Source organism: Oxyura jamaicensis, chromosome 5 (assembly GCF_011077185.1).
Source record: "Oxyura jamaicensis isolate SHBP4307 breed ruddy duck chromosome 5, BPBGC_Ojam_1.0, whole genome shotgun sequence".
Lineage (NCBI taxonomy): Eukaryota > Metazoa > Chordata > Aves > Anseriformes > Anatidae > Oxyura > Oxyura jamaicensis.
This window is the reverse complement of record NC_048897.1, coordinates 45933533-45952943: the sequence shown is the minus strand read 5'-3', so window position 1 is coordinate 45952943 and position 19411 is coordinate 45933533. Positions and strand designations below refer to the sequence as shown.

At 44.8% G+C, this 19411-nt stretch overlaps 1 protein-coding gene across 1 annotated transcript in view; it reads left to right on the top strand.

The window, feature by feature from the left end:
- The first annotated feature begins 1202 nt into the window (after nt 1-1202).
- LOC118168193 (protein AHNAK2-like) overlaps nt 1203-19411 on the top strand; it is a 50892-nt gene continuing 32683 nt past the window's right edge. Inside the window, 1 exon segment of the mRNA XM_035328388.1 lies at nt 1203-1302. Within this exon segment, the coding sequence (XP_035184279.1) occupies nt 1218-1302 (85 nt within the window). The 5' untranslated portion in view covers nt 1203-1217.

The window sequence follows — 19411 nt, the reverse complement described above, 5'->3', positions numbered from 1 at the left end:
TTCAACCTGTGCCGTGCTTGTCTCTTGCACTCTAATCCCTGCCCTGTCCCACATCGGGGGTGAGTAGAGGAAGGAGAAATGCCAACCTGCTCCTCGATGAGCAGAACGTGCCCAGTATGAGGGTGAACAAGGCGCCTTTGCCTGCTCACTGGACTTGGCAAGCAGAGGAAAAGCTGTCACTTGGGTGTCACTGCCCTGATTTCCAAAGGGGAAGAAGTTATAAAGGAGAATCTGATCCTCGCCATCACCAGCCCTGCAATGTAACTGAACTTTAGCAGAATATTTGCTGGGTTATGTAATAGAGATGGATTACAACAGCCTGCCACATGGTTGAAAACTGCAGCTTTAACCCCCGGACAGACTGCACTGCAATAGGTAAAGATAAGCAAGTCATGGGGATGTGAGAATAGTCCAGCTCACTCAGATCTCTAAAACACATCTTGGAGGTCCATCTGATGGAATTGCTCCAAATATCCGAGGCCACTTTTCTTTCTGACCATCTTGCCTGTGCACGACCTTTCTGTCTTTCTCCTTACCCCTCCTCCCCAGCCGTCCCAGAGGGGTTCCTCCTGCTCTCAGGGTTCCCACCGTCCCTGGCTGCTGAGGACCCCTTGGAGGTATTCCCTTGTCTGCAGCATCATCCTCCCCTTGTGCCCTTGCCACCCCTCCTGCAACTACAGGTGTTGTTAAGACATTTCCTCAATTCAGAGCACAAAAACGTGGTAGTGTGGGCTGCAGGGCACTGCAAGACCAAGGCACCAGCCCTGCTCTGGTCACTAACCCCAAACCACCACATCTTCCCTACTGCTGTTTTCAGGTTCATCACCGTGGGGATGAACCCACCACTCTCAGCGGGGACAGGCAGAGCGGCACCTTCCCTGTCCAGCACAGCCGTACCAAAGTCTCTCTACATCTGGCTGGCTGTTGTTTAGGTAGTGCTTAAAAACGGGAGAAGCTGAGCATTGTAGCTAATTAAGTGAGGCAGGGAGACACAAGGAATGTTTTGAACAGAAGAGAAAACAAACAAAGCCCTGGCAAGGGCTCAAAGGCGAGGCGGGCTGGCTGCCGTTTGCCGCCCGGCACGCGGAGAAGCTCACGAAGGCTTGCAGGAACGCGGGCAAAGGGAGTTGGCTTTGGGAAGCCCTGGCCACGAGCGGCTCACATGATGTGAGGCGGGGTTTGGGGCCAAAACCGCCCCACCCCGGGGACCGGGGCCCATGAATGACCCGAAGCACCTCATTCATCACAGCAGGACAGCTGTCTGCGGGGAGACGGGGACGGAGAGCTGCCCGCGGCACCCAGGTAGGCGCTGGCTTTTCTCCTCACCATCGCGCAGGGCTCTGGTGCCCTCTGAGGATGCAGCTCCTCGCTCCTCCGAGCACACACCACATCCAGAGCTTCCACCTGTGCCTTACATCTCTTCACTTTCGTTTCCCCCAGCTGCTGGGGCTGGATGCGTGCTAAGATGATAAGCTGGTTTTATTTTCCTTCTCCTGTCACTGCTGCTATGAAAAACAATGTAAATTCAGGTCCCCCCCCCATCCCGACAGAGCAACCTACGTGCTGCTGTGGCATGTATGTTTGCTTTCTTTACAAACGCCTGCAAAATAGAGTGGCAAGGAGCTTCTTGAAATGGTTATGAATCATTGGACTTAACTGGCACCCACCCAGGCCCCCAGATGGGAGAAGAGGAGCTTTTTCTAAGCCCTTCCCACATTCTTGTGCAAATAGAAGGGATGAATGATCACCAGCCCCAATGCCAGACAGTTCTCTGGGCCAAATTCACACACGAGTCGAAGGAAGCCAAGGGGAACTGAAACTGGTGTAGCTCTCCCTTCCTTCCGCTCATCGCGATGACCATATTTCATATGCTCAAATCCTTCTGGGATTGCTTAGACTGACTCTGTGTAATTATTTTCATCCTTGGATTAAGCAGGCCAAATATGTAAGCTGGATCTCAGCTCGCTGAGATCTTATTTTACACCATATTTTGTCCCTCTGGCATATACATTACACAGCAGCAGATTGGATTTAAGTAGTTTTTTCAGAATAAAAGCCTGTCCTTGCTTGAGGGTGTCAATTCTCCAGTAGTTTGTGCCACTCGTTGTGTATGGGTACTTCAAAGGACCATGGAAAAGTCCTAATCCAGGCATCTGCCCACGCTGGCTCTCAGCAAACAGCCTGACACCCTCCAGGCTGGAAGCACACACAGCTCGCGCAGCCTGCAGGTTACAGGAAAGGTGTGACTTCGCGCATAAGCTTGTAAGTGCAACCTCATTCCTGCCAGCTGCACTCCCTCCTTCATTGCTTCTGATTTCTGATGAGATGTGCAGGACTTTACACTTCACAGGTGAGCCTAAACCTAGGGGACATCCCTGTTCTCAAATTAAATAGGAAGAATGCTGATTTGAACTAAAGATAAAAGGGTAAAAAGGCTGTGGGATCCCCAGGAAGAAGCAAAGGGTTCAAAACCAGCTTTCATCTGCCTTGTCAGATGTGTAGGTATAGGAGAAGAGGTGGACTTTCAGTGCATCATGCTACAGACAGTCCTGCAGTCTGTCCTGCGTGGAGTCACACACTATTTATGCATTATGAAATGGATGACATGTTCCATCTGCTGCAGGGTCAGGGTCAACAGGTGCAGTCAAAATTAACAATATTTCTGATGTGCACCACCTTGCTTTCTACTGGCAGAGTGCCACCTAAAAGCTGAAAGCTCCCATGGCTGAAAATTATTTGCCGAGCAGCTTTGATGAGCAGCCAGAGATTTGCACGCTTTCCAGGGAAATAACAGTAGTTTTGATAGCTCCAGCTGTGGCTCTGCTGTACTTTGGTCTGTCTTAATTTGTGCTATGAGCACTCGTGGTCAAAACTGGAATTGCGTTGTTTGACCATGTGAGATTTTACAGTCCAATTTCTATACTTACTACATGTTCAAAATCTTCATTGAAGCTCTTCCCTATAAAGTTGTGTGCTAGACAATTTGTGAAAATGCAAGTGTGGTGGACAGAAAATGCATGAGGGGTTAAACTTAGCCATACACCTGAGAGGACTGATTCCCAGCAGACCCCATTCTCCTCAACTTCTTTCCTCCTTACTCCAATAAATTCCAGCTTCTGCACTCCAGGGGCTCAGGAGGTTTCCACTTTGCTCCTCATTCAATCCAGGTGAAGATGTGCTCTTCTCAGCCAATCCATATCTAGGTCCCACTTCATCTCTCCAGCAGTTATTGCAGTGATGTCTACCATGGCTTTCGTCCACTCTCTCCTCTCTCCAGCTCAGCAATCTACAGGATTGTTCCCAAGCAGGGGCTGACTTGCTGCCAACCCGTTCTGCCCCAGGAGATGGGTGTTCTCTGCAGGGACATGTTCTGACCAGAAACAGAGAATTTTTAAGAGGGGAAAATAAATAAATAAATAAATAAATCCAGGGCCATTGCACTAAGGTAGATAGGAAAGAAAATCTTGCAGTGGCTGGGAAGGAAAGGCTGCATCAGGCTGCTGTTTACCACGGTGCTGTTATCAGGATGCACGTTCTCCAACAGCGTCACCATCACTACTCTCCTGCTCTGCCTGTTGCCTGGTCAGTTTGGTTTTCGTAAAATGTCTGTTTCTTAAAATCCATGGGTTGTTTGGCTATTAAGGCTCTAGGTAACTTCTGGCAGGGTGATTTTTCCCTTTTTGCATATCACTGGGTGATGACAGTGGGCCTATGCTGCTGATTCCCAAACCTGTTCTGCTTTGTAGACACCCCTAGGGCTGTTCTGCAGTGCTGCTCTGTTATAACTTGTTCTGTCGCTAGAAGTCAAAAGCTCCCCAGATTAAAAAAATATAAACTGAGAAAATGAGAGATTAACGCTGTACCTGAATCTAATCTCTTTTCCAAGCTGTCTTGTAAGATCTCCCAAAGGCTTCTCTTCCATGCAGCTACCCAAGACCATTTCAGCCATGCTCTTGCTCCTCTATCTCACAGCCCTTGTTCCCCCTCCCTCCAAGTCTACTGGGAAGTTGGGTGGGTGCAACGAAGTAAAAATAAATCTTTGAAGCTGTCACTGGCACCTCCTTCCTCCAAATCAGCATAGAGTTAGATCTGCAGCTCTGCTGAGATTTAGGCATTTGTGAGACCGTAAATAAAACATTGTTCAAACTTGTCTGCGATATCCACAGTTGCCTGGATTTGCTGACTTTGCACTAGGCTCCTGCTCCTGTTTAACAGCGAAGTGACTGCTCTCTCATATCTTCCTGGATAGCATGACTCACATTAGGAACCTCCTCATGGGTTTCTAACAACTTGATTACCAACTGTACACATGCAGCATGTTTTTGATGGTCTCTGAGCTTGCAAGATGTGGCTAGATTTTCACAGAGACCACACGTGATATGATAATAAAGCTGGCTAACTGGGCATTTGGGATGTTTCACTCCTTCAATCCTTGCCAGTTCTAATTTTCAGGTAGTTGATTTTCCATTGCCTCCAAAGGCTTCTGGGGAGAAGATCCCTCTGCCATCAGGGAGGGCTGAAGGACACAAGGGAACAGAGCAGGAGGACCAGGTCTCATGGAGGCTCTGTGTGCTGTTTTTACTCGTGCATTTTTCAGCACTGAGAGGGAGACAAATGTTGCTGTGAATGAGCTAAATTATTAGCCCCTGGTGCAGGACTTACTTCAACAGCACCACCGACCTACACCCAGTGAGGCCCATTTTCCACACAGCATGAATCACTTGCTCGTTTTTTGTGCTCGCTAGTTTCGCATTTTAATTTTCCATTCCTCTGGCTTTCCTCATGCGGATGAATAATGGACCATTTATAATACATTAACAATATCAGAGCATACGATTATGGCTTCAGTCAGCGTAATCCCTTCAGACGGCTCGCAGAGCAGGAACACACTTCTTTTGTCGGGGCAGATAAAACACCATGTCGTGCGAAGCCACATCCTATTTCCACCCAGCCAGCAGAAGGGGATGCCAGCCTGGCAGCTTGTCCCCTCTGCCACTTGAAATAGCTCTCAGGAGCTGAGTCATGAAGCAGAGCCCAGAATAACGGGTGATTTCGTGAACCGAGGGACAATCATCAGCTGTGCTAACAATTACAGATGGAAACGGGCTTCAGGCAGCAGTTTATCACCAGGCACCGAGCCCTTCTATTGCTGTAAGTAAATGCCTGGGTAAACTTTCGTTGAATCCAAATAAATAAGGCAGTGTCACTGAGCTCTGTTTTGCTGCGTTAGGGGCTGAGGCTGCTCCTGCTGCCCCCGCTGCGGAGACCCATCCATGCTTTGTGCACAGGCAGCCCTGGGGACTGAGCCCCCTCGCTGCTTTGCCTGAGGGACCTGTGCTGGACACATGCACACTCAGCATCCTTATCTTGTGTGGATGCTGCTTGAAGGCTGACGTGCTTCTCTCCATGCACCCAAAAACCTTCATTAAGGAGTGACAGATCAGGCTTAAGCACAGGATAGATGCTAATTACAGTTCTGCCCTTCTATTTCCTTATCACACACCTTCCTTGTGTATTTGCTGAATATTTGGAAAACAATAGTTTCCTGAAACCAGGATTTGGAGTTTGGAAGTCTATAGGGTGAGTGCTGCTTAACCTAAACTCTCCATACACAGGATGCCATAAGCAGAGGATGAATCGTGTTGATTTAGTATCAATTGGGAACAGAGCTGCTGGTTCCCCGAGTCACCCCCACCGCTCACAAACCCGGCCGAGGAGCACGCAGGGCTGCTCCGTGCAGGATGCTGCAGCTGCCAGCAGGGCCACAGGCACCTATTTCAGTTCCTTGAGCAAGAACCTAGCAGCAGCTGAAAAATACATTAAAAAAAAAAAAAATCCCCCAGTAATTTCTGTCTCACCTGTTTATGCATAGGAGCATTCATTTTAAATAAAAAACTTTTAAGGAGACTTTTTCATGTTTTAAAGAAAGGTGTTTAATCAAAGCAACCATGTAATTAAGCTGACTCAACACATTGTAGGAAACAGCAATCCTTCTCCCTTATTTTTTGCTTTTCTGTTTTTTCACTGGCCAACCTAGGTGCCTCTTTGCATTCTTTTAATTAATAAAATAATTTTAGATCAATAACAAATTGAAGAAAAAATATATAGAATAGATAAACTATCGGTACTTTTTGATTTGGTTTTCCATATAATTTAATGAACATTTTGAAAAAAATCATTAAAAAACAATTATTCTCCTATGCCCCAAATACTTAGAAATATATATATATATATATTAATTTTTAAAATAAAACAATTTTCTTCACAAGTAAAGAAATACCAGAAAAATGAGCACTCGTGTGAGATGGCAGTTGGTGGAAGGCCTGGCTCACTGCTGGCTGCTCCTGGTTTGCCACGCTCCCAGAGAAAGTGCTCTTCGCTTCCCATCTCTGGGCCATCTCAGGCTTTGCAGCCTTTCTTCTTAGTCCGTGTTCACTCTGTTTGCACCAGCAAATGAGAGCACTTCTGCTGCCTAAGCGCCACAATATATGTATAAATTCTTCTAAAACACTGTGAGTTATTTGCTCTCATTTCAGCAATTCCTAGCTAGGGACAAATGCAGCCAGAAACAACAGCCCTGCGTGCTGTGCAGGACTGAACTGTAACTTCATTTGCCATTAGCATCATTAGCAAATTAGGGGGAATTAATTATTGCACATAAGGTTTGCTCAAGCAAGTGCTTGGCAGCTGAACTCAAAGGCACCAGCGCCATGGTGGGGAAGGGTTTTTGCAGCACGTCAGTGGTAGCATGGCTGCTTTATGTAGCGTGCAGCCCCAGGGAGGTGGATGCCTTTCAGAGGGGAACCCTTCAACAGCTTCAGCGACAGTGAATGTGGAGTGAAAAGGCCCAGAGCTACAAAGTACCAGGATGCTAAGAGGAATTGAATGCCTTTAATGCCCAAAGAGCTGACTGCAACCTTGCAGGAGCTAAGAAGCACAGGGGGTGAAGCCATCGGGCAACCAGCAGCCTTGTCCTTGTGCCCTCCTGGCTGCTACATCCCACAAGTTTCCCTTCTGGGGCACCTGCAAGCCAGTTCAGCTGAAAAAGATTAAGTACTGGTGTCAGATAAGTTTGCAAGTTACCTGATTTTATTTACCCTTCTGCCTTTTCCCCCTACGAGGGAACTCTGTCTTCAGCAGGGATGTTACTGGAAGTATTTCCTTTAGAGGCAGAAATTCTATGGGCCTGCCCAAGACCCATGTACGATGGGATGTAGGGCTTCGAGGTGAATGTTCTACTTTTTGGAAAATCATCTTCATCTCTGTAAGAAAGCAGGAGACCTCGTAGCCTCACAATGAATTAGCCAAATGTATTTCCATCTCCCACGGACGCTGTTTACATAGCGTAAGCCAGCGCAGCGTAGTGAGTGGTTTATTTAAAACAAGGCCCTCTAACGCTTGGATCTGCCCCATCACTCGACTTAACAAACAGACACTTGATACCAGCTAAGCGGCTCACTTCATCGAGAAGTAAATCCTGCCACACTGCTGACCTCATACCACGAACAGTGTCCCCATTGTCACCACCGAGACCCTCCTCTGTCGCAGCTGATGACGTGCACTGCGGCATGGCACCGTGGCAGCGCTGACCCTCATTTTCCGCGGAGGTTGGTGCCAGCCACTGGAACACTGCACACCCCTATGTCCATTAAACCCTCATTTAACACCGGCAGTGGCAGGGCGAAATGGCCCAGAGGTGGATGGTTTGTGTTATTAAGAAGAAGGGAGCTGGCACTGGGCAGTTTGAGGGAGTTTCTCCTGTTTTTGCCATTCACCTGGGCATCCTCAGGGGCAGCTCACGTCCACAGATCGGGGCAGGAAGCTCGGCACAAGTGATCCAAGAAGAGACAGCATCCGTGCACGCACTTGGGTTAAAACAATCTCAGAAAGAATTAACTGGGAGAAACATGCCACCCCACACCCAGCCCTTCCCAGGCAAGATGAAAGGGGCACCACAGGGCCCCCAGTGGACATTTTCACCCCTCCAGAACCCAGGGTATGCTTCATGGGGAGCCCACAGCCGGGGGGAATTGTTCCAGTCCAGCTCCCAGTTACTGCTTTATCTGCTCCACTTCAGCAAATGTACTCATCCGTGGTTGCTCGCTAAATGCCATGGAAACCCCAGGGCACACAGTGAGATCATTTGCCAGTTCTGTTTTATTTTAAGATTTTTTGTTGTTGTTGTTAAAGCACTTTTTTAAGGCTTAGGAAAAAAAAAGAAAAAAAAAGAAAAAAAAAAAAAAAGAAAACACAAGGGAGAATTCACTCAGAATCATTTCCACGGCTGCAAACAGCCTTTGTCATAAGCTCTGACCATACAAGCTCCAACAAAAAGTGAGTTTATACCCTTCAATAGAATGCCTGGTAAAAACGAAAGGAGCCAAAAACAGCATAGTGAAGCAACCAAAATGTGTTTTGTTACAACAGCTGAAAATGTTGCTTTTCCAATAGCATGTGAACTATAGCATGAAATGTTTATACTGTATTTTTATCAGTGTCTGCTTCTTACACCAGATCTAGAAACATCAGTGCAGCTTCCTTGTAACTTCCAATCTGATAGAAAAAAGGTATCTTGATCGAATACAACAGATGTCCCACAAAGATTTTTAGTACCTTTCTCTTCAGAAATACCTGACTCAGTACATTGTCACTTGAAAATACAGAACTTGTTAATGTTGTACTTACAGTTTGGCAGGTTTTAGTCCCTCTCCCCCTGATCTCTGAACTGAAGAAAAATGACCGATTTAAGCTGGTGAAAAAAGAAAAGGGCTTAAGGCAGTCTAATGACATTGCAGAAAAAGAAATAATTCATTTTTAATTTCAAATCATTCCTTTTTCAGATTCTTGAGCATTGCCACCTGGTGCAATCAGGTTATTTGTGGGTAATAACACCTATCTCTCCAGCTTGAAAAGACGCTTTTGTTCGCATGTTGTCAGCTGTTTGTCACTAATTTTCACTTTTCAGAGACACTCCTGGTTCTGCCTTCTGGCCAATATTGCAAGTTTCAAAAAGGCAAAACAATAAAGGTCCAGGGTCAGCCAGCTCTGAACCCTGGTTGAGAGGAGAATTAAACACAACGGAGATGAGGGAATGAGATAGCTGGGGGGAACACAGAGTAAATATTAACCTTTAATTAAAGGCCTCCACAGCATGCAGTCTGGAGATGGATCTCCTCTGGTAGAGGGGAACATGGACTGCTGGGTGACCCACCAGCCCAGGCTGGGCGAGGAGCAATGCAGGCGACGGCTCTGCTCCACTCCGTATGAGCAAACACGCAGCTGATGGGGGCAGGAAGGCAGCAAATCCACAAGGACTATGGCTTTCTTCAATTCCTGCACAAGCCTTGCTAATTATAGCAGTTTTCCCCCAGGTCCATGACTGCATTGGCCCTTGGTGTGCCTGGCTCCTTTTCTCTGGTTCGTTCTGTCCAGGCTATTTTGGCTGCACAAGGTCAATGCCAGCACTGTCAGGGCTGGTGGAAATGCATTTGGAGGACAAAGACAGATAGAGCATATGCCCCAGGACAAAGTAAAAGAAGTCCAGAGTGAATTGGTTTCCTTTTTCTTCTCCTCCTGTTCATGAAAGGATTGGTCTTGGAAATGTCTCATTTTGTTTCATTTCTAAATAATGCTTTCTTTGTTGTTGGTGAGGTTTTGTATTTATGCTGGTTGCAGATCAGCATTTTTATTTAGCTTTTTTATTATTTTTTTTCTAATAAGCAAGAATATTAACCACTAAAGTGAAAAAATATGTATTTAGGAATCCCAGAAGAGTACATTTGACTTTCTGAAAATGCACAATTCTTCTTCTTATTCTTCTTCTTCTTCTTCTTCTTATTTTTTTTTTTTTTTTGGCCTTTAGCCTGAATTCGTCTTTTCCTTCTCCCTCGCCAGATACTGTGGAGTTCACATTTGTTTATCTTCACAAAGGAGGAACCTATCACTACAAGAAATGGTAGAGTTTCCAGCTTGCTGTCAGTCCAACATGCAGGTAGTGTTGGTAGAGCCCACCAAGAGCAAGTAGACACTGAAGCCTTTTTTAAGCAAATTCTGAGATGAAAAGGACATAAAGAACACAAGACAAACCTATTTGGAGGACAGACTCCAGTTAGGTTACAAGATATGTGAATGACACCCATTCACTTTTGGGGGGGGTGGAATTCATTTGATTCAACCAGCTTCAGAATGAGGCCTTTGAGTCCAACCCTAAGGCTTCTTAAAAGAGGCAGTGATGAAACCTCATTTCCATACCTGGCTCTCTTTCAGTTTTTGAGGTTATATGCCCACCTGCAGCTGGATGAGTTTTATGCAAAGAAGTGTTGAAGCAAATCAATCAAATTAATAGCTTATGTATCACTGAAGAGAAGAAATTCAGAGGAAGTCTGTGTGGCTGGCTAACACTCATTTTTAGTTGAAACTACAAGATTATAAAATAAATAAATTTCTTTGTATTGACAAAATGTAGAGTTATGGGAGACAAAGCATAGGAGATGTCTGCAAATTGGTGACTGATGTTATATTTACCTTCCTCTGGGCTTGATCTGAGAGTTGGTGGCCAGACCCTTCCACAGCTGGCTATTCATTCCTCTTATGGCTGGTCTGATATTCACTTCCTCTGCTCCTCTACACCTTCTGATCACACTGAGCTTGGTTTTCCCTTCTTTTTTCCTTCTTCGGTGCTTATTCCTTCTTGCAGCCCATTTCTCTTTAAGCCTGAGGTCCACAATTTTTTAGCTCGTTTCTGAGCTGGGCTGACAGGATCGCTTCCAGTGACTGGTCTCTGACACCCAGTCATATCTGCTTATGGAATTTTGTGACTTTTCCCCAAATCTCTAAATATTTACAATTGTTAAAAAGGAAAAATAATAGCAATGGTCACCCTTACATCCTCCACAATAAAGTACATGAATTTGTGTTTCAGAGCGTGCTTTACTATAGTCTCAGCAAACACTCCATCTCCCTCTCTTTGGACCAAAGGAAACAATAAAATTCCTACTGTTCTTCCTTTTTTTCCCTCTCAATTACTAGTAAAGCAGCACACCCTTATGCGCAGGCCTAATACCAGTCTATTCACAGGTCAGGATATCAATAACAATAATAACAGCAAGCTTGTGTCATTCCATTGTGTACTCTCAGCCTTACCTCTGAACTGAGGAAAGAAAACAAAGTTGTAATACAGGGAGCTGGGAAAGGGTGGGAGAGGTGAAACAGAAATGCAAGACATAATCCTACTGTCTGGCAAGGCAATAACACTGAGAGGAGCTTTCAATATTGCCTCACCAAACTTAATATTTAGATGTCTGTCAAGAGAAAACAAGAAGGGTTACCTGGAGTATACCCACTGAATTAGTCAGCTCTGTTGTCCTGGAATTGTTTGGAGAATTGGAAATAACCATCTAGGTGTAGTATTTTTAATAGCTTAGTAGACAAGTAATTGATTGGATAAACATTGTGCTATCCCACTGATTTCTTTAAAGATAAATCAAGTGAGTACTGTGTATTCATGTCAGTTAAACAGTGGTAAAGTACTTTGATAGTCACAGAGCTCTACGAAATGGATCTTCTATTGATTGGCAAGAGTGAAGATTTTAGGTTTCGAGTTATGTGTGTATACATCTCCCTTATATCAGCTGCACTCAGCAGAGTTGTAGCAGCGTGGCACTGCTCAGATGTCAGGACTTATGCATTCAGTTCTGAGCTGAAACTGGAAAAAAGCCAGGGACAATGAACGTAGATTTCCCAATACCTTAAAAGAGAACATAGTAACTTCTTCCACATTTATGGAAAAAATAGTTGGCTTCCCTCAACTTAGCCATGGGTTTGTCTCATGCGGGCTTTAAAAATTCTGGAAAGATCGAAGCAACACCCATCAATATATTCAGTAAAGTATTTAAATAAAGCATAGGCTGAGGACGGAGCACACTGCTGCCATTACACAGGGTCTGCTCCTGGCTGGAGCGCTGCTGGTCGCACTGCTGGTTCTCGAGGTGGCAGCCAGATTTCTGCATCCAAGAGGGCTGTCTCTGCATGGAACCGTGGTGTTGGGCTGGGCTCCTTGTTTTGCATGTCTGTTTCTAAAAATACATATTGTTTGTCAGGATGATGTTGAAAGATGGTTCAGAAAGGCTGGACCTCGGTGTAGTCCCAAGGACTGAGAATAGAAATGGGGATGGCAGCAGAGCAAGCCAAAACATGATCTAAGCACTGGAGACGCCTCCATCCATTCCCTACCTGACACAGTTTGCTGCCTTTCCTGCTGCTGACTGCAGCTCAGGAGGCCTCCAGTCCTTCATCATGAGTGTGGGTGCCACCCTCATGAGAAGAAACTGTTTGTGTAGTGGGTAGTGACCTGGGCAGTGCCTCGTGTAATATTTGTATTAATTATACTTGATTATACATACTCTATACAATTGCATATTGTAAATTATACTTTATATATGATATAATTGTGTAATTGATATGCACATTTTATAAGGCACTATTCACAGGCAGACAAATTGTGTATATTAATTAGGTATAATTATATGTAGTATTTATTAATTGCACTATATATGTGACTTATATAATTAATATATAATCAGATATAATAGTCTCCATTATTTCCACAAAATTCATTCCAGAGTTGGCTTTAATACAATTGCTGTGGTTCTGTTAAGACCCACTTTTGCAAAGTGCCTGCGTTAAGCACACAGCAGGATGGAAGCAGATCCATACCCTCAGATTTCACTGCCAAATTTCCACATGCCCGCTGTAGAAACAGGGCGCTCCCATTTTGAAATTGGGTCCTAATACAGGGCACCCACAGAATTTGAGAGCCTGGAACATATTCAGAGCCAACAGCAAAGAAATCCTCAGCACATCTGCCGTGTTGTGGTGGGAGGTTGTTGTGTGGACACAGGGGTCCCTTTGGCTGGCCTGGGTTTTACCTGCTCATGTTCTGCTCTGGTGCATTTGCAAAGCAACTGGAGCAATTGCAGGACACTCCCAGTGCTGCTTGTGTGCTGTTTGCATTTTGCACCCTCGCTCACCTCTCACCTGTCTGACAGCATGCAAACAAGCAGGCAAATACGTTTGCGAAACAAGGAATCCCCGACAGGTCTCTTGCTGTGATTTTTTCGAAACGTCAGGGAAGAGGGATCAGAGGGCCAGAGGAATTCCTCAGGGAGGGAAGAATCAGCTTTATTATGAATTTATTTCCTTTGCACGGGGTGGAGAAATAGCGACAGGTGAGAGGAGGGGCCGGGAGTTTTAGCCAAACCATTTCTGCAGGCACTAAGCGGCTTTCTCCTTGTGTTGGTATCAGGACACACTGCAAAGGCAGTGCTAAGCTACCAGCCACCATAGCACTTAACGTGGTGCAAGGTCTGTCAGCACAGAGTTCAGGCTTTTTTGGAAAGAATCAAACTGTTGGCAAAAAGTGACATGAAAAAGATGAACTTAGAGAGGCCACCTGAGCAGCCTTGAAACCAGTTTGAATCTTGCTGTTGTGACAGACTGCATCCTGTCTGTGTGCATGCTTGCCTGAGAATTTACTAATACATATAATGTTAATTACCCACTCATGTCCTGAACTAGGGCTGGGAATGAATTTCAGGAAAAGAGATGTTTGTTTTGCACGGGATCCCACATCCCATATACTTTCGGTCATGAGGAAATTGCCCCGTACCTCCACCCTGCGTGCGCTCGTGCCTGTGGCTGTAGGCACTGAGCAGGGAGAAGCCACGGAGCCTGCAGAAACCTTTGCACCCCCATTCCTCTGCCTCCCCCAGCATGGAAAACCCGATCAGGAACAAGCCGTGGGTCTGTGCGCTGCTCCTGCCTCAGCTGAAGCTGTACAGCTGTTGCCTGAGTAGAGAAAGGGATTGGATTTCATGGGCTGTGTAATCTGCGACAGCACTCTTTGGCTTGGGGATAGCAACAAGCCTCACCCAGGCTTAGCCATCCCCTTTCTGCCCGTAGAGGAACGCCCCGGTCGACATAGAAGGAAAATTGTTTGCTGAATTTCTGCACAGCCCTCCTTCCAATTGCTGGAGAGAGAGGGGGGAGTGGGAAAGAGAGAGAGAGAGAGTTTAAGGCAGGCTCTGCACTGGTGTTCTGGGCTATTTCAACTTCAGGGCAACTTTAGAGAACTTCAGTTATTTTTGGTAAGTCTTTTTTTTTTTTTTTTTTCCCCAGATCTCTCTCTTTCTTTCTTTCTTTTTTTTTATTTTTATTTTTTTTGTAGTCTGCACAAGTTTGCAGTAGATGGGCTTTAAAAATTGCGATGGGATGTGGGCGTGTGCACTTGGTGTCCTTTGATGTAGAAGCTGGGCATTCTGCTAATAAAGTTGTAATGCTCCCTGCTGCTCTACCTAATAAGCAAAACCTGCAGATGCAGTGGGTTAAGCGTTACCCCTGGGGAAAAGCATGGTGAGAACTTCAGCTAAGGTGCATCCCACCTGGCGTGCAATTTTGCCTCTTTCTTGCATACGTATGGTCAGGGATGAACGAATGCATGCAGCCCACCCAAAGTTTCTGCTCTGCTTTTTTAATGCAAGGGTTTCAAACTTGGGCACTATGCCTCCCGAAGCTTTCAGAGGCATGTTGATTCCCGGTCCTATACACACCCCTCCATTCAGTAATCTCTATTCCAGATCACGCACGTTGTTTTTCTGACTTCCTCCCTCTGTATACTTAACCCATCGTATGATCTCAGACGTAGGGAAACTCTTTGTAGTACAAAGAGCCATAGTCCCAATTGCTGCAACGAGCTGCAAGGTGCAAACTGTTGAACTGAAGTTGGTTTCTGATGCATGTGAGTTTTCTGTGTGCTTTTCCCATAGTTATATTCAGATTTTTACAGTATCTATGCTTCTTCAAGAGGTTATGATATTGTGTGGATATTATATCGATAAATACCATTTGCAATATATATATTTATATCATCATAATATACTCACTTGGTATTAGGAGCTCTGCATGTTAGTGGTATCTGAAACTAAGATCAACCTTGAAGAATTAGATGACAGAGATCCATAATTGTGTCTGCAGAAGTGGGATCCTGTGTGTCTTTGCTGCAAGGCTGCTGAGGCTAGTTGGCAAAATGCTGGGAAATAGGCCAGCTAAAATCTTTCTCTCCACCTGTCTAGGTTCTCTGCCCCATCCATGAATCTTAATGCGTTTCTGAAAACATTAATTCAGATGATCTGAGGTAGGATTTGTATCTGTAGCCACCTGTAGAAAGACCAAAAAAGTATGTGTTCTTAAAGCTTTGAGAAAAAAGAGGGAAAGCGTTATTCACATGACAAAATACCAAAGGTCTATCCCTCTACAACAAAAATAACCATTCTTACTTGCAAGTTGCAAAACAAGAAACACAGAAAGTGGAAAGGTGGCTCTTAAAGAGATACAGGACTTTGCTTATGACCACCTGTTGCATGCACAAGGGAAAACTAAGCATTGCCTTGCTACGTGTTTTACTATAGTAAAGTAAAACTGAAAGGAATTTTGTGGATCCAAGCAAATTACAGGAAAATAAGCTTATGACAGACAATTTACTTCCAAAATCTATCCTAACGTAGGTCAAAAGTCCAGCGTGAAAATGCTTCAGATGTTTAGCAGCACAGGAAAACACATGGCATCTCAGAATGTGTTGGGTTTTATTAGTTATGGTTAAAATGATAAGTGTGACTGGAGCTTTTAATTACAGTAAGCCTATAACAATGGAGTTAACAATAACTCTTCAACCATAAACTGAAAACTATAAATCTGTGTGAGGCCCTCAGCAGTGCTGACATGTTCTGTGATGGCTGGAGCTTTTCTGTGGAAGCATGTAGATTTGTTAGCTAAAATTGCATTTTACTATCTTTGGTGTGGCACTCTCATAAAGTAAACTCTACTATTAGATTACGAGGCTTGTGTAAATCTCCAACTCTGACTCTAGTCAAAGCTTGTAAGTAATTCATTGGGGATGGCTGCCTTCCAACCTCCTATGCAGAGAGCGTTAAAGTCTTCTCAGGCAGACAGGGCAGTGGTAACTTCTAGCACTGATCTGCCAGGGATTTGGAGATGGCGCGTGTTTTATGCTTTTAATTGTCTTGGACGCTCAGTCTGCATTCGCAGCTATGAGGTCAACGTGCCTCTGTTCGCTTTTGGCTGTACTTGAAGCTCATCACTGAAACAAAATCCAACTGTCTGTAATACATGGTCAGGGGAATAGCTGTGATCCGAGTTAACCTCCTGCTGACTTCAGTGGGTTCAGTGCCCCGAGCTCGGTGCGAGGAGGCCGGGCTGGAGGCATCCTTCTCCAGGAGCAATGCTGGGAACTTCACCAGGGCTTTCCTTATCGTTCCCAGTGTCGTAGCAGGGGTAGGACCTATTGGCATCGGGACCGTGCTGAGGTATCGTGTCTGTTGTAATGCCACAGAAATGTGCATTTCCTTGGTCTGACCTCTAAATTTGCACAGGTTTTAATTTTCCTTCAGCTTTCTACTAGGAAGCCAGTTCATCCTATGGAAGTGTAAAACACCAAGGGATATATGTAAGTTTTTTTATATGATTTCTCACATCAGGAGACCTAAATAATCATAATACAAGCTAGTTTATTACAGAGGTGTGACAGTTACTATATTCTGGGTAAATATTTGAGGAAATAGATCTAATCTATTTTCTACATCTAGCTATTGTCACATTCCAAAATGTTCCCAGCATCAGGAAATAGAAAAATCGGGTTTCCACCTCTGGAAGCCCATCTCGCCATGTTTCTGGTCTCCATGCTGCAGGTTCAGTCAATCCAGACCAGCCAGATGCGAAAGGCCTCCCCACCAACCCCTCTGCACTGCCACACCAGGACCAAGCAGGAGCAGGCAGGCTTTTACTTGCGGGCACTTTGCCACATCCCTGAGCCCTTGTGCACTAAAAAACTTGTCCTGACAACACCACCTGACAACCACTGCCTTTCCTGCTTCCCTGAGCTGCAACTAGTGATCAACCAGCAGGCGATGCCCTCCAATGCCAAGTGGAGGAGCAGTGCTCCGAGCTCGTTTCAGAGCTAAGATCAGACCCTGTCAGGATGAGGCTGCTAACTCCATGCAGGTGACGGAGATCAGGACAAAGCCCTTGTTTCAAGAAGGAATCTCCAGATGACCTGCAGCAAGGGAAACTTACTAAATCTGTATGTTCACTTATGCGCTTGGGATTTTAAGGCTGAGGCTGGAATTCATTATTTTATAGTGGGGAAAAAAGCTTCATGGTAGGAAAGGACCTTTCACATGCTAAATTCTTCTTGCCAACATTTTTATATTCTGTAACGAGGCTGTAGGTAGCTAAATATCTGGAAGAAACTGCTGCCTTATTGCAGAGCATGGCCATATAGTTTGCTATCAGATAAGGGGATGCCACAGGTTCACCATCCAAATTTGGCCAAACACACAGTCCAAAGAATCTGGAACAAGTTAAAATACTTAAAGGTTCTTGTGGCACAGAAGTAATAAGCCAAGGTGGCCACAGGAGGCCCCATCTGCTCATCTGCTCCCATGGCATGGGGACAGCAGCTCTGCAGGGAGCCAGTCCCAGGTTGTGGGAACAGCCCAAATCCCAGCGGAATTCCACGGAGCAGGAATGCAAGCGTCTGAAGAAGAGCAGGCACCAAGCCTGTCCACTTCATCTGCCCAATAAAGATAGCAGAGCCTTCAGAGGGCAGAGTTATCTGTTTTTCAAAAACACAAACAAGGAGATAAGGTTTATATGATTTCCAAGCCCACTGATAATTTTCGAGACTCCAAAGTCATAGTAACCGTTCTTCACTGCTGGGCAAATGTTATTTCTGCTCTGTAGTTAAGAGAACAAACACCACTTGATTTTGATAGCAGTGGACTGTGTCTGATATTTGCAGAGTCAGCTGTTACCCTCGCAGCCATCTGATTTTAAATACCTTTCTACCTGCCCAGTGACCTCTCAGCTCCACCCCCCTTGACAAGTGTTATGTTTGCAGCTCAGCCTCCCAGCACCAAAAGGCAAAGGTGCAAACTACATGCCTTTCTTCCCATTTCTGCAGCAAGTCCTAGCTAACTAGCCTTATAAACTACTATTCATGCAAAATCTTCCACTGTGCAGTGAGTCCTGGATGCTCACACATTTTACCAGCCCAATCATCCCTGTTTTTCCTAAGTATCCTCATACTTCAGCCCTAGAAAGCTAATGCCATTCAGATTTCCACAGGTCACCTCTCCTCTTGCTTGCTGTGTGGTTTGCCCCAGCACTCAGGCTTTTGATTCTCAGTCAGTCATAATTCTGCTTGTCCCTCAAGGTAAGTACATGCAAGAACTTTTCCCTGACTCACATCATTCCCACTTTAGTCCAAAGATCCACTTTTAGCGGAATTATTTGGAGGAGTGAATGCAACAATAGAAATTTTAGCTTGAAGGAGAAACTCAAAGGACATGCTTGCAGGAGTGAAAAGTAGGATTTTATGGAAAATGGGATAATAACTCTTCTACATAGCAAGAACTACGTTAACTGATGTTGGCATTATATTCTGAAGGGAAAAAAGGTCTAAGTGGAATTAGACATTTTTATTTTGAAAAAATAGTTAGAAAACTGCTTTTGATGAACCTCAAAGAGGTTAACAGCTCACCCTCATGTCAGATAAGTATCCAAAAGATTGTTTTTTTGACTGTTTGAAATGTCTGTGTGCTTGTCAGAAGGCATATGAGTTGGAGAGCTGTGAAAGTATCACGAGAAAGCTAGTGGTTTGGATCACTGATATTTCCTGGTGTGAGCTGAGCTTTCCCTATTCCTGCTTCTAAAATCAGCTGAAAGGAGAAAATGTACAAGAATGCAAAAATGTCATTAAACATTCCTCAAATATTTTCATATATGCCAGAGTGGATCTGATTTATGTTTTAGTGAAAGGTTGCATTGATTTTTACGTGAACTGTGTTCTCGCACTCTTTAAGGTTGACTTTTTCACATAATGGGCTTGATTATGAGAAAAAACTACTTGCACAACACAGCTCGGACAACTCAGTGCCTAATTAAAGTAACCAGTTAGTCAGAGCCCGTTTAGGAGGCAAACTGGGCATTTGCCCATGAGAATGACTACATGCAGGTTTTATACTCATGGTGATGGATGACTACAAAGGTAAATAATGCATACAGTTGTGAGGATAGCTTACTCATCTTGCTTCCTATGAACAGACTGCTGGAGTGGTAGTGAAGGGCAATATTTTCATTGGCTTTGCTATTGCTCCCTGCTTTTGGGGCAAGTGATGGAATAGAAAATTATTGACTCTCTAAGTGGCGTAAAACAGACTTCTGAAAGTATTTACAAGGGGACATTTCAGTTACTCCTGTGATTTACAGAGCTGGACAGAAGCAGAACCCCCACAGACCTGTTATGAAAGGACCACATTTATTAATGGCACCGTGATTT